The sequence below is a fragment of the Haliaeetus albicilla genome, chromosome 3 (genome assembly GCF_947461875.1).
Source record: "Haliaeetus albicilla chromosome 3, bHalAlb1.1, whole genome shotgun sequence".
NCBI lineage: Eukaryota > Metazoa > Chordata > Aves > Accipitriformes > Accipitridae > Haliaeetus > Haliaeetus albicilla.
The window spans coordinates 50326547-50341472 of NC_091485.1; the positions used below are offsets into that span (position 1 = coordinate 50326547).

The 14926-nt window shown below is 40.5% G+C and overlaps 1 protein-coding gene across 7 annotated transcripts in view; it reads right to left on the minus strand.

Moving 5' to 3' along the window:
- The window catches only part of RUNX1T1 (RUNX1 partner transcriptional co-repressor 1), a 117069-nt gene that overhangs the window by 25781 nt on the left and 76362 nt on the right, over window positions 1–14926 (minus strand). For all 7 annotated transcript variants that reach the window (XM_069779650.1, XM_069779654.1, XM_069779656.1 and 4 more), the window contains 4 exons: window positions 12551–12732; window positions 4167–4417; window positions 2809–2894; window positions 1969–2170 (listed from right to left, as the gene is read on the minus strand). In XM_069779650.1, coding sequence (XP_069635751.1) covers window positions 1969–2170; window positions 2809–2894; window positions 4167–4417; window positions 12551–12732 — 721 coding nt within the window. The remainder of the gene's footprint in view (window positions 1–1968; window positions 2171–2808; window positions 2895–4166; window positions 4418–12550; window positions 12733–14926) is intronic.

The window sequence follows — 14926 nt, forward strand, 5'->3', positions numbered from 1 at the left end:
GTGATCCAAGTTTCATGTCCATGAGTCTCGGAAGTAGTTTTTAAAGACAAATAACCAAAATGGACGTGTTAAAATTGAAATGGACTCACTCCAACCAGTTCAGTTCTACCCATAGTACTGCAGAGGTGACTGGTGTGTCCAATGTCAAAGCCTATGCCATATAATGTCTAAGTGTCTTTTTAAGCAAGCAGACTTTGCCGTTCCCAAGAATTCACCTTGACAAATACACAAACAAAATGATAATATAGGGATCTAATTGTATGTTTGATCTTCATTTTATCTTCTGTTGCTCTTGTTGTGACTATTTTTCATGGATTGTACTATTATCTAGAAAGTTTTGATGAATGTCAAGTTCCAGTTTCTTTGGGGAACTTACAAAAACTCAGTTTCCTTTTGGTTTTTTTTACCTACTAACTATACTTACAAGCACCATGGCCTGGCTCTTTTTGCATCTTAGCTTTACTAGAGAAGGGTGCCACTGCCTTTGATCTAGGGGCTTCCTCACAAGTGTTCTTCCCGAAGCTGCAGATGTGATCAACGTTTCAGATGCCATGTTTATAAGTCTTTCTTTACATTACACTTAACACTATTTGTACAAGCCATTACCTGAATGCTTCTTTCTGAGAAGGGCTCCTCTAAGGACTAGACTTATTAGTGAAGTTGGGAACAGCATTTCCATAACCCTTCCTTTCACCGACTGAAGCTAATCTATAGAGCTATTGGCCCAGATCATTTGACACACACACAAAAAAGGTTGTTTGTTATCAAGAGGCACTAAATACTACAGTGGTAAGTCTAGACATCTACCAAGAAGAAGATGGAGAAGGCATTAGATATGTTTTTCTGTTTTTCTATTTGCAATTAATTAAGTTTTAGATTTAATAAGTTATTCTTACGGGCAAAAGGAAAACACAACTTTAAATAAAATATAGTTGCAAAGTAACACACACATGCAGTTCTACTAGTGACCACAGTTTATGATGACTGAGTAGATGGCATTTGATCTAGACAATTTATTTTTTTAAATATAAATATTAGACAAGCAATCATAGTTTGCTGTTCTCTTCAAAAGAGTAGAGAACAATAAAAAGGCATCACCAAGATCTGCTTCTTTACCACATCTGCCATAAAAGTGAGGGGATGGGGTAGAAGCAGGCCAACATACTAATAAATTACAGAAAGCCCACAAAATAAAAGCTTGGCTTTATATAGCAGAGTCTTCTTGGAGTAGTTGTGCGAGGTATCACGCGACTGTGACTGTGACGGTCTGCAGGAGGTGGAAGTCCAACTGCTTGGTCTGCTCCTTGTAAGTGGGCTTTGCAGCTTGAGCTGCGCTCTGAGTGGCTCCGTGTAACTACCCAGCAAGCAGTACCCAAACTAGCGCACACACACCTGTGTGAGCTGCAGCAGTGGACGCGGACCTAGGAGGATCATGTGTGCATGGCTGTGGGCATCCCAGATGTTGCTTCTTTCTTATACGGAAACCAAGTACAGCTAAGTAGTGGCCCTATCTTTCTATCTCCCTTCATTTCCTTAGAAAGACAATTTCCAAGTTAAGTCATTGGATTTGAGAAGGTGAAAGCCCTTGTTTTCACAGTGCTAACAATCCAGAAGCACCTACAGATTTCCTTAATCAAGCAGGCAAGGGAGGGAGACGCAAGGGACGGAGAGTCAGTGCATATCTCACTGCTCTGCCATCCCTACATGACAGTCTATCCGCCCGTCCCACCACTCTCAGACGTTGCTGAATGGAAAGCAAATCACCAAGCATCACCCAAAACCCCAAACTATTCCACATGTAAACATGACTATTAGGGCATAAGAGTTATAGTTAATTCAGTAGTCAGAAGAGAGGAATATTTCATCGCTATCATGGAAGAAGAATCAGAAGAGCAAATACAAACTTCATCTAGCATTTGGCTGAGCTGAAAGAGGACTGGTAAACAATTTTTAATGAGGATACTGTACCTAATGTAACTGGATCTGGATTCACTGGACTCTGCTGTCTGGAATGACTACTGCTGCTGTTACCGCCTTTTTTTAAATCTTCTGCATCACTGTACCGCCGTATCCAGTAATTAAGCTCCTCACGGTCTGCTTCTTGACATCGCCGTAGTACAGTGAGAGATCGCCTAGTTTTTTCCACCATGTCCATTATACAGTTTAACAGCTATTCACAGTGGTGGATGGAGAAGAGAAACAAAAAAGAGCATTTTATTCATAAACTGACAGAAAAAAAGAAAAGAAAGCATTAATGTGCTGAGTGCCTGGGTTTTAATAATGAAGGAGTCTCTCCCTGTATTTTCAAATACAGCTGAAAAATTCTAGTCTTCTTTTAAGAATGACAATCCCTTCCTGTTTAACTGGTGATCCTAAACTGTACAGTTACAGATTTCTGGGGGATACAGCGAAGACAAGGAGGAAAAGACTGAACAGTGTAGTCCCACCACTAGTATCACATGGCACCACAGAGACCAGGAGATCTGGTCCAGAGCTGATGCCTACAAATGTTGTAAGAGCTAATAAATTCAAAGAACAAATCCAATGTGTCCCAGATCCAGAGTTTATAGAATCAAGTCCATTCCTCTTTTGGCAGCCTGTAATAATTAGGATACTGCAAGAGGCACTTAACAGCAAAGCCCGGTATGAGCTACCTAACAGGGAATGTTAAGCCCTCTGATTTAATCACCAACGCTTTCTAAACTTGTCCTGGGATTCAGATTTGTTTTAAAAGAAAAATTTGAAATTCCTATCTTAGAAGGGCTCCTTTCAGACAATTATATAGGTAAGAGTACATTTAGCCCTTACATGGTCAAGGTGTTTCCACTCTTCTGCCCATTCTCTGTCTGTTAGCCTGTGATCAATCATTTCTTCTTGACGTGTGCCATGCAACCCTGCCAAAAAGGAGCAAATCATCTTTACAATGTTGGGAATCCTCTGGTGGTGGGGAAGGGGAGAAAAAAGAGCCTATCAGACAAATATATCATCATACATTACCTGGTCTAGTATCAGGAATGCCACCACAAAATTAATGGCTGCTTAAAAACTTTGCTCTAAGTTCTCTTTAGCACTTTTCCCCACACAAGATGCTACTGTTTTACTCAATTTAATGTCTTCAATTCTGCAAGTTCTGTAGATTGCAAGATGATCTCTCAAAAATGGACATAACCCTTTCTGACTATATACAATTATATAACATATAATACAATGTATATTTTTTCGTTTGCACTACTTGAAGAAGTCAGCAAGACAATTATTTGGTAACTCAGTGTATCGAATACTAGCTGTACTTCAGAGAGTTGAAAAAATATTAGTATAAACTCAATGTTATTTCACTAAATGCAGTAATTACTACGATGTCAACAGAGCATCATTAAGGGTTCATCCCTTCACAGATGTTTAAACAACATGTGGTTAAAATGTAGCACATATATCAGAGCAGCTGACAACATGATACAACCAAGCCAGTATTTATTATCAACACTCAAGAGGAACTGACACTTGCTCTGTTTAGCCTCCTCTATACAGATGCTGAATATTTGTAAATGTTCCTCTTTTATTGAAGATTTGTTTAAAACAAGGTAGAATAGTAAATGCAGATGTGAAGCAAGCCAGGCAAATCCAAGAGCATCAGACACCCCATTAAACCAAAATGTGGTGTGCGAGGTGTGGCTGGTGCTTCTGCTGTTTGCACCCTCTGCAGACATCCCCATGCTGCACCGCACCCTTGGGATGTCACACACGAAAACGCTTCTCCAAAGACTAATAGCTTTCCTCTAGTCTAAGCTGAAATTAAGCTATATGGATGTTGTTATCCTCACAAATGTGGCATTAGAAGAAAAATAAAAGGCTCTACCTATCCTTGCCCGCCAGACACCTGAGTGTCCATGTCATCTACGCAGCTGTGAAAGCACGGGTTCCTCCTCCTTCTGACTCTCTTGCTTTAGAGTGTAGTAAAGACACAATTCAATCCACTTTTACAAATATGAATCTGAAATAAGGCCATTAGAAGCAGCTAGATGGACAAACAGTTATAAAGGCTACATCTGAATGGCAGGTATATTTAAGCAGAACCCCCCCCCCCCCCGTTCACAATACAGAATACAATTACAAGGAAAAGAGAAACCTAAAAAAAAAAAACAATGCAGAAAATCAACATGCCTTACCCATAGGTCTGTTTCTGTCCCTGAGGTCCCTGTGATTGGGGTGTCTGTATGAGTCCCTGTAGTGGTGGGCAATGGCCATATCATCCAAACGATAATGCTGAGGTGGAGGTGGGGTGGGATGAGGCAGACCATTGGGCTGATAAGATAAGCCATTATTTGGACTGTACCGCTGGCCTGGGCTAATAGTGCAGGGCCGCTTGCTTGGATGCTCTGAGTGCAAAGGCTCTCTGTCAAAGCCATTTTCTTTGGTTCTGAAAAACAAAGCAAAGGAACTTTAATTCACTTAGTGAGCAGAGCTGCTTAGGAACACGCACCCCCACCTACATGTGCAGCTTCAGGAACTAAAGCTTGTTCTTTCACTTTGCTCCAAGTGTCTGGTGTTGCAGAACATTTCATAACACTGCTGATTCAAGATATACAAAGGACACATTCACCTTGTCTAACTGTCCCTGTAACTTGAGAAATACTAGCAGGGTGAGCCTTCTGATGGAGCAGCTTAAAAGAGTTGGGCTGGAGAACGAGCAGCCTTTGCCGAAATCACCGGCTGATGGGATGGATACAGGTGTAATTGCAGAGCTGAAACAATTAACGGATACATGAAGCTAGAGACTGATAAATTCCTACTTTCAGTAGTATTATAGCATACAGTGATTAGGGGAAATTTGCAGTTAAAGAGATGTGGTTTCTTCAAGAGGATAGCATACAGTCTTAAGGCAGTGCGTGTCAGTGTGCTGAAGCTTGGCTATATATATGTCAGGACGAGCTCACATCAAGATCAGTGTCATACTGAGACTTCGGACAAGACTGATGCTAGATGATGAGAAATGCTTCCTTCAAACATTTTTGTACCATCTGGGCTATTTCAGTCGAAGGTCCTGTGACTGTCATTAATTTTACAGGAAGATGTGGTTAGACTCAAGTCCTCAATAATGTTCAAGATTTCCCACTCCATTACTCTTGGGCAGGGGTTTTATGCTCAGGCAACTTTGAAGAGGTATCAGGGAGAAGGGCAGGTTTTTACCTTACAGACACTCATTAATTCAATTCATAATCAGCTGTTTCCAAAGAAGTCTCTACTTTGCACCTCTTCCTGAGAACCCGGAACTCACACTGAACTCATTTTCCATTAAAATAAAAAAGAAACGTCAGAGTTACTTCAACAGGTTCACAACTCCTTTTAGGGAAGCTTTGTTTCACTGGGGGGGGAAGGTGTTACCACTGGAATAAACAAAACCCACAAAATATTAGCTTTGAACAGAAAGGTTACTGTTGAGATTGCATCCCTCCCTCCAAAACCCTTTGTTAAACAGCTGATATATTCCAGCCTTTTTTAAAGAGAACTTTCTCCTCCGTGATTTACGGGTGGTGTAATGTATCTTCCTAGTAATAACACAATTTTTTTTCACTTTGACAGGAAGGTAAATTTGATCTAACTTTCTTGTTTGCCTGCTGTTAAAACCAACTGCCCTTCCACAAACCCTGCCCCACAAACCAACCAACCTTGAGGGACTGTCTGTGGAGAAACACTCAACGTATTAATTGTTGCCCCTCAATAGGTTCTCCTTTAATGTCAATGAGAGGAAGGATGAAACCAAATCTTTGCCAATATCCACTGGGAGAGAGGATCAAAGTAAGATCTTGCAATTACCAGCAGGAAATTAAACTATGGGTTGTACTGTTTACAGGAGTAAAGAGATTTTCCAGAGACCTCACCACAATCACTAATGCCAGAGAAGCTGCAGGTATATATATTTTATTATACCTTAACTTGGCAAAGAGGGGAGAATCTTTCACCAATACAGCAGGACAGCTGTTCTGATTTTGGGCAGACATACTTTGTTAAAGTGGAGTACGTACCTTGTTCCAAAACAAACGCAGAATGGCTGTGAAAACTCCTAATCAGGAAAACCTGAGGGCCATCATATATTTTTAATGACTTTTGGCATTATGGTACTGCTTGCAATAACTCCCAATGGGTAGTGATGCTTTTGACAGCTCTCCAAGACAAGCTTTGTATTTAGTTGCTGGTGTGTATTTTCTTTGCACATATGTACTCAAACTCAGTGTCCAGGTCTTTCAATTGTAAAAATACTATGCAAGCAAAAAATTGACTTTTCCTGCATGTACAAGCCAAGCTATTCATTTGCCAAAGTTCTTTAATATTAAAGCTAGAAGGATCTCTAACTAAGATGGGGGGGAAATGAGAAATTGTAAATAATTAAATAAACACATTTGACTTTTTTTGATCATTAAGTGCAGGAAAAGCAAACCAGAAAACTGTGACAAGTAGGAATCCAGTTTTCCTCTTCTGCACACTAATTAGACATTAAAAGCATATATTTTCATACAAATGTACATATTTGCGCCTTACTGTACAGGTACTTCTGTGGTTTTTTAGGAATGCTTTGTACTTAATTACCTGAACTGGAATGCACTGCATTAGCTTAGACAACACACCAGCATATCCATTTTCTTCTAGAACCCTGAGTTTAACTAACATATAAATTAAAATTACCATTGAAAATACATTTACTGAAATTAAATTCCTATTTTTGCTATTATGCTGGGTAACAGCTGTCAGGTCTTTTCTGGGTGTTAAAACCTTAATTCTACAATTTGTTGTTTTATTTTCCGCACTGACCAAATAAACAACCTAGCAGAATGCCAGCATGAGACTGTACATAAACTGATTTTGTGTTTCTGACCATATAAAATATATAAAGGTAACAACTTCCACAAAGTCTCATCAGAACAGGAATCGCTGGCAAATTTACTATATCTGAATGTACTGAATGCAGTGATAAAAGACAAAGTACTGCAGAGTGACATAATTCAGATGCCCCGAACCAAACCTGCTATTCTGCTTCTGATCTCAGTCCTACTCATTCTTCTAGGTCTCACCCCCTTGGGACAGCAGCATTTCCCCAGGTGCCTGAGGAGGCACTCCTGCTTCACAGTAATTGGCAGACCCATATAAGAACTAGCTCCAAATCCAAAACTGCCACAATTTTCATCTGATTTCATTTGATGTTCATCTGATCCATCTGATTTTCCAAAGCAACAACAAGCTGTAGAGAGGAAATAACACTGAATGCATAGGAAGCCTAACTGACACGTTTTCTTGGTTTTTTCTTTTTCTTGCTCCTGTTGGTCACATTTTTCTTGACACGCACATAAATCGACACTGTCGTTTGGAAAACTGGCAATATGATAAAGATGGAGTCCTTCAGCTATAAACATGCAAGGGGTCATTTTACTTGGAGCCATGATTTACTCAGATTAAAGACAGCAGAATAGATACTAGTCATTAGTCTGTACTCATTTAACAGACTTTATGTTGTTTGTAAGTTATCATTTCAGTTTTAAATTATTGCAGTTTATGGATCATTTCCTGGGTAGGAAATCTGACCATGCAAAACTGCCTTGGCTGGAAAATTGAGTTTCACCTGATCAAGAGTATTACAACAGTTTCAAAGAACACTGAAGTCAGCTTGCAAGAAGGAAGCAAAGCTGCTGTTCATCTGCTATTTGTGCAAGATGCTTTGATTTAAACTGGACTTCCATCAATAAATTCTTGATGACGAAACAAGTGATAATGCTCTGCTGGAATAAAATACTTATTTTGTTTATAATACTGTGTTACAGAAAAGATGAATATTACCTTGCTAACAGTTCATATTAAGAAAATTCTTTTAAAATGCCTCATAATTACACATGGCTTAGAAGGAACATAGCTGTAAGACCTGTGAGCGTCCTTCACCTTACTGGGATGTGGAGGAGCTTCTTCAAATAATAATATTTACCTAACAGAATTATCAAAGTCGGTCTCTGTGCACAGGTACCTTTGACATGAATTCCTTGTCAGGGGTGCCAAGGATATAGCAGCACAGCAGCACGTTCTAAAGTCACAAAACAATCATGGCCACTTTTGTTTTCTTCTCAAAATTAGAGCTATTCTTACAGATTTTTTTGCTATTCTGTATCTACTTTGTAGGCAGTTGTCATAAATGTAGAGTCAATATATGACACACTCATGTGCCATAAAGCACTTCCCAGCAAGCTCAAAGGATGACTGATTACCAAAAAGTCCTTTGTGGTTAACGTATTTAAAATCATGTTATTTATAACTAAGCATTCATTCACCAAAATAAAAACTCACATTGGTCCAAATTCCTTTGCTTTACTACAGTAGAACATAAACTCCAAAAGTTGTAAACAAAATATAGTGAACACTTTGTTCATGACATGTCATGAACAAATTACCAAAATGTGTTGTCTCCTCAGGTGTCAGTTTTTCTCTCTTGCAGTGACTGATGGTTCCCAGTGTTATTACAGAAACAGATTGATCTTTTTAATGAGCTAGTTTAATAGACTCCAAAATCTCACCGTGGCTGCTCATCCGTGTCAGACCATATGCACCAAGAAAACATTCAGTAAAACACGAAGCTCTGCTGTCAGATTGCTCTATAAAACCTCACATACAGTAGACTTGGATATGCAGATAAATAACCAGAATTGGAAAATGCATATGCAAAAAAGGTTCTGAAATTGTAAGCAGAAAAAATTACTGTATGTGGATTTTCTTTAACAAAAAATCACGAGGTGAATGTGGTTATGTGCAACACACATGTTCCACTTCCTTTGCCTAATCCCTTACTGTATTTTACCTCTATTGGAATGAAGGGTATGCAGTTACTCATGCCCAAAAGAAAAATGTAAATATGGAAGAATTTGTTCACATATATTTTTTATATATACGTGTATGTATCATACACACACACACCTGTATATGAGACATATATATGATATATATATACATATATATATATTTAAAACATACAAATTATATACAATGCCATGTATGTATCATATCCCTTGGGAAGTGAAAAGGATACCACAATTTACTTTAGTGAGAGACATATCTCTGAACAAAATTATTCCAACTGCATTTAGTTCCCCTGGAAAGATGTTGCCTTTTAGTCTTTTTTTTTCCCCCCATGTTCTGTCAACAGAGTCACAGCAAACCCTCCTCTTAAAGGATGCCTCATACCTTCTGCTGTATTTTTATTAGTATGTTTGAAAACTACTTGGATATCTAAAAAAAAGGTAGGTATATTTCCAGATGTTTCCTCCTGCTCCTCCATAAACAATTAAAATAATTAATAGCATAATGAGTATAAAGCCAGAAAAGTATTTGGTTTCAATACTCACTCAGTCTAGGCATGCCCTGACTCTGAGGACAGTTTTTCATGGTTGATTTACTTACGTTATCCAAATTAAAAGGTATGCAAACTCCCACTCAGTAAATTTAAGAATCTTTCCAACAGGATCTTGTTCTTTGTTTTAAATCTGTAGCTCAAATGTTCGTAAGTGCACGAGACAACTCCACTGAACTTGGTTCAGCCAAAACTACCGTATGCGTTTAATTTTTTTCTGCATAGCTTTAATCATAGTCGATGGAGAAGAAGGTGTGACTAATCAGTGACAGCATTGTTTGATACTGCAAAAAAGAACTTATTTTTTAAGCTCAAGGCACCATTCCAATGGGTGAGCTGGGCAGTCTCTTTCCAGGTCTTTCATGACAGCAAAGAATCTCAGGGTCAAAAAAGAAAGGATGGGTTTTTCGGAAATGCCACTTCCCAAGAACTAAGGAGCCCAATTTCAAGCAGCAGTCGACAGAGGCTGCCAGTTCATAGCTTTGGCACCTTGGAGCGTGCAGGCCAGTGGGACACCCCGCTTCACAGCCCCTCCCTGGACCCTGGGAATTCAAACGCAGGGTCTTACCCACAACGCTGGCAGTGACACTGTCTATCCCTCACCCCAAAAGCTGCATCACTACCTGGAGAGGAACTGAAGACTCCCCGAGCTGGACGGAGCCTAAGAGGGACTTCAGTTGTGAAGCCAAAGGCACTTGCTCATGAGCAGAGACTTCCGAGTTTCAAAAGCACCTATGTGTTTTAACTACAACAAAACTCTCAGAACAAAATCCATAAATCAGACTTAAACCTTTCTAGGTCTATGCCTCAGTTTTAATTAAAAGATGAAGGCTGACTTTAAAATCCAATATTCTTCTGATCTGCCAGTCTCCTTATGGGCTACTCCTACGTCCTTTTTGCTATAAGACTAATACAGGGTCTTTTCATTACTAAGTTCTTGTATCAGTCTTTACCTGCCTGCACCACCCATCCTCTCCCATGGAACCAGGAATGAAGGTACCATAGGTGAGACCGTACTTATTACAAAATAACCGAAATTCAACACTGTCAAACTGGGTCTCAAAGAGCGGGAGTATTATTCCAGAATGCTAAGGAAGAAAAACAAAGGAAATATTTTATTGCCCATTTTTCCTTTGTGGCCTTATGGGAGAAGCAAGTAACACTGCTCTCTATTAAGAGAAAAGAAAGTGAGCTAGGGCTGTCAGGAAGGCACATCCCTCTTCTCCTCTGTATTCTCTGTCAAGCAAGATCTCACAGGCTTATGAGATAATTTAATGTGTGTCTACCTACTTGTAGAAAAACACCGTGTCTGCTACTGACACTGGACTACAGCATGCTGATATTTAAGTTATTCACAAGATGCACAAGATTTTAAGAGGCCTTTTTACTAGACATTTTGGTACACTACTCTGCAAAGACTGAGAGGATATGCAGCAGAACTGCCCCAGGGAGCTAAATTTCAGCTTTGGAAATTTTATCTCTTTGCACAGAGGAAGAGACTACACGGAAAATGTTTGAAAATTAACCATCTTTCTTGGATGCAGTTAGCAGGTTTGTGTTAACACCGATGGGTGTTTCAGTTTGGTCTAGTTGTCAGGGAAAAATGGTGAAAACAGGGTACACAGAAAAGAGCTTCTCTGCTGGTATCTTTATTTTCTTGCTGGTCCATAGTGATTTCCCTGAAACACAATCTAAAGCAAGCTAATTTCAAATACTTTCACATTGTCGTCTATCTAATGGCTATGTTACTTTAATTTTTACTGCTCACTTCTGGCTATGAGAAGCTTAAAATTTTACTATGAGCTTTCAGACTTTGTTTTCTCTTTGGTTTTGTGCTATCTTGGCCTGTCCCTACACAAAAATGTCACCTGTACAAACTTGCAAGCCTTCTTGGCTTTGCAAATCTTCACCTTTTTCATTTAAAAGATAACTAGGACACTTGCCATGCTTTGGGCGTGCAGTTAGTGGCATTTGGCAGAGCAGCATTACAAAATTTTTCCACACTGTAAAATCCATGGCAAACAAAACTAGCAAAAAGCCAGCATGTGGGCCTCCCAAAGGTAAAATGTATATGCTAGCCAAATTTCTAACACTATCATGGGAAGACAGTTAAAAATAAATAACCACAGGAGTCATTGTCTTCTAACACTAGAAAAAGAACTTTATTCAAATAAGAAAAACTGTTCCATATCCCTAAAGCTACTGTACTTCACACACACACAGTCACTTGCCCTGTTTCTGCGTGGACTCTTTCTCAGCTCAGCAACAAAACCGATTTCAGTGAACATTTCTCCTGTTTGGAAGAAATATCCTTATGCACGTTGGCTATACGGATATGGAAACATGGCACAGCAGAAGGAGTCAAAGCCCTGATTGCACTCTGGAGCTTGCCTTGTATTTCCACATATTTACTGTTTAGTCCAACAAAACCTCAAATACAAAGGACTTGCATATGGAGCTGGAGTGATGTGCTGCTCATCACTTTATGCTGCACAGAGATACTATGCACCAAATAGCAGGGTACGGGCTGGCGAGTATTACTTCTATGTGGATATGACCACAGTGTATCCTCGCGTGATTTTGCTGCCTGAATCAGTGTGTGCACATATTATATTTACATGCACAGAGATACCTCTGTACATGTATATGTAGCTATATATACATTTATGTATGTGTATGTACACATGCATAAGCAGGGCCTGTTGTGATAGGACAAGGGGCGATGGTTTTAAACTGAAAGAGGTTAGATTTAGACTACCAGATATAAGGAAGACATTTTTTTATGATGAGGGTGGTGAGACACTGGAAGAGGATGCCCAGAGAGGTGGTAGATGCCCCATCCCTGGAAACATTCAAGGTCAGGCTGGATGGGGCTCTGAGCAACCTGATGTGGTTGAAGATGTCCCAGCTCATTGCAGGGGGGTTGGACTAGATGGCCTTCCAAGGTCCCTTCCAACCCAAACTGTTCTATGATTCTACACACACATACACAAAGGTAACCTAGCCGTTGCCCGGCCGTAATGAAGGCAGGACCCGCACCCAGGGAACACCATCGCAGTTCCCCCAGGCCCCCCGCCACCCACCCGCTCCCCCCATCGCTAGTGGCGCTCGGCACATCCGACCGCGGGACACTTCTGAGCGGGGCGAGAACGGCGCGGCGGCGCTCACCTGTCTGGAGTTCGCCTCTTCCCGTTTTCGTTCACATCGAGAAGCAGCTCTGAGGAGTCAACAGGTGAGGTGGTGCTGGCATCCAGAAGCAGCTGTTCGTGCTGGGCGAGGTACTGGGCTGGGTTCTGCTTGGCTAGCCTTGCACAGTGCAGCAGCTCCCGCTGCAGCAGGGGCAGATTGGCCTGCAAGAGCGTTGCACACGTTAAGAGGGCGGCTTGCGGGCAGTTTCCAACTGAGATGAGGCAGACAAATCAGAAATCAAAGGGAAGCCTGCTCTGAGGTGAGCCTGTGGCAAGAATCCTCAGTTAGGTCTGCTGTGGTTAGCTGCCTGCAAGCAGGCAGCCTCCTTACGGGGTCAGGTCATGGCTGTGGTAAGCATGCATGGAAGGATGGGAGTTTACCGAAAATGCTGTGAGAAAGCCAGGTCTGAGTCCCACATCTTTAAAAAGGGGAAAAGCGCTGCCCTGGCCAACTTCATCCCCTTTCTTACTATCCAAAACCTGAGTTCCTATGGAGCAGCAGTTTTCAACAAGCGACAAACCTTCTTCAATACTTGTTTCCCATTCGGACTGCAGTTAGTACTTAGAAATCATTGGAAACCATAGGATCTGTGGCTCTGTTAAGTTGCCACAGTCACCATCTTTCCAGGCCTCGGGGAGAACAGGACTGCCCTCAGCTTTCCCATTACACTTGCAGTTACACATTAAGATAAAGATTACAACAAAATCTCACATTCCAGAGCTTTAGTTAATCACCCAGAGGGCTACTGCCCTCCTCCTAGCCAGATGTAGCTTGAAGTATTTTTAACCTTCCTCTCAGGGTCCCACTGGGACTGGGGTCAGGGGCTGGAGAGTACCAGGACTCAGACACAGAGAATTGAAAATGCTCATTGATCCCTGGGTAGCACATTTTGCCCATCTACTGGTGTCATACTTAGTCATACTTCCTGCCAGATTTGGGACCAAGGTGGAACTGTATGTCCTTCCCCTCAGCAGAGATAGTTACACTGCCTGGGAGACATCTTCCTTTCTTTGCAGCACATGCATACATCGATGCTAAGACAGTCAAGTCATTTCTTACCTACTTATTTGTGCCATAAGGTGATATGCCCTGACCCCTCTTGTTCCATGCCTAGTGCACAATGACTTGTTGCCTGGGGATTTTCAAGCGTTGGATGAAATTTCATGACCTTTAGTAACTAGAGATAAGACAAAGAACTCCCTGTTGCTTTTGAAATAACTCCCGGGGCAGGGGGGTGGAAATAATCCTTTTTTTTTAAACAGGAAAATATTTCTTAAGTCAAAAAAGTTCTGAAACCATTGTGCACGGAACCAAGCACAAAAAGCAGATGTTCTACAAAGTTTTGAGCACAGGATCTTGGTAAATTACTTTGCTACCATTATAACAATGGCAAATGCTCCAGCACCTGTTGCTGCACCATAAGAGTAGATCCACTGTGCAAGAAAAAAATGCCAGAACAGAGTCAGAACATATGAACCTTTCAACAGTGAAAAAAAAAACAGCAATTGCTATCACTTATTCATCTCAGGATGGGAAGACAGCCAGTTGTGGAACATGAGGTCTTTTCAGACCTCCACAGAACACAAATATTTTGTGAAAGTACCAAAGAAATATCTTCTTTCAGTTATTCTCTCTCACATTTTTGTCCAGGGCTACCACATAACAGAGAGACATTTTAAATGCTTTTGTGAGCAGGGTTTTTTTACTTGTTTTAATTTCATTGTTATTTTTTAAAAGCTCACACAGAATCGAAGTCAGGACACCCAGCCACCTAAACTGCCTCATGTGGCAGAAAATGACTGGAGAAGTTTACATATATTGACAAATAACTATCTGGAGGAAATAATAGGATCAGACCTAGGATTTTAATAGTAGTGCATACTTGGAAGATGTATCATCACAACTTAGCACGCCTGTGAGGTAGAAATGTGAAGTCCCCATTTTGCAGTTGAGTAATCAAAGGAAAAACAACACATTTGGGTTCCTTATCCACTATCACAAACAAAAGGGACCTATTTCATACATGGTCACTCCTGGTTCCTAGAAACAACCAAATTTTGAATTGGCTAGAAAAACCTTAATTTTTTTTACTTGTTTTCTGTTTCCTAAAGAAATGTTCATTCTTGCTCTTTAACCATAAACATGAAGATTTGCGGTTAAGGGTATCCTCTATTCTAAATGGATTGAACATGTTTTCTGTGCACAGAACAGACCCATACAACTTTTAACATATTTATTAAACATGGACCTGCTCAGTTTCTTCATTTTTTAGAAGTTATAGAAAACTGTGAATGACATGCCTCGTAATTTGGGCTTATAATGGCATCAAGCAACATTTGGACAAAGACTTAAACT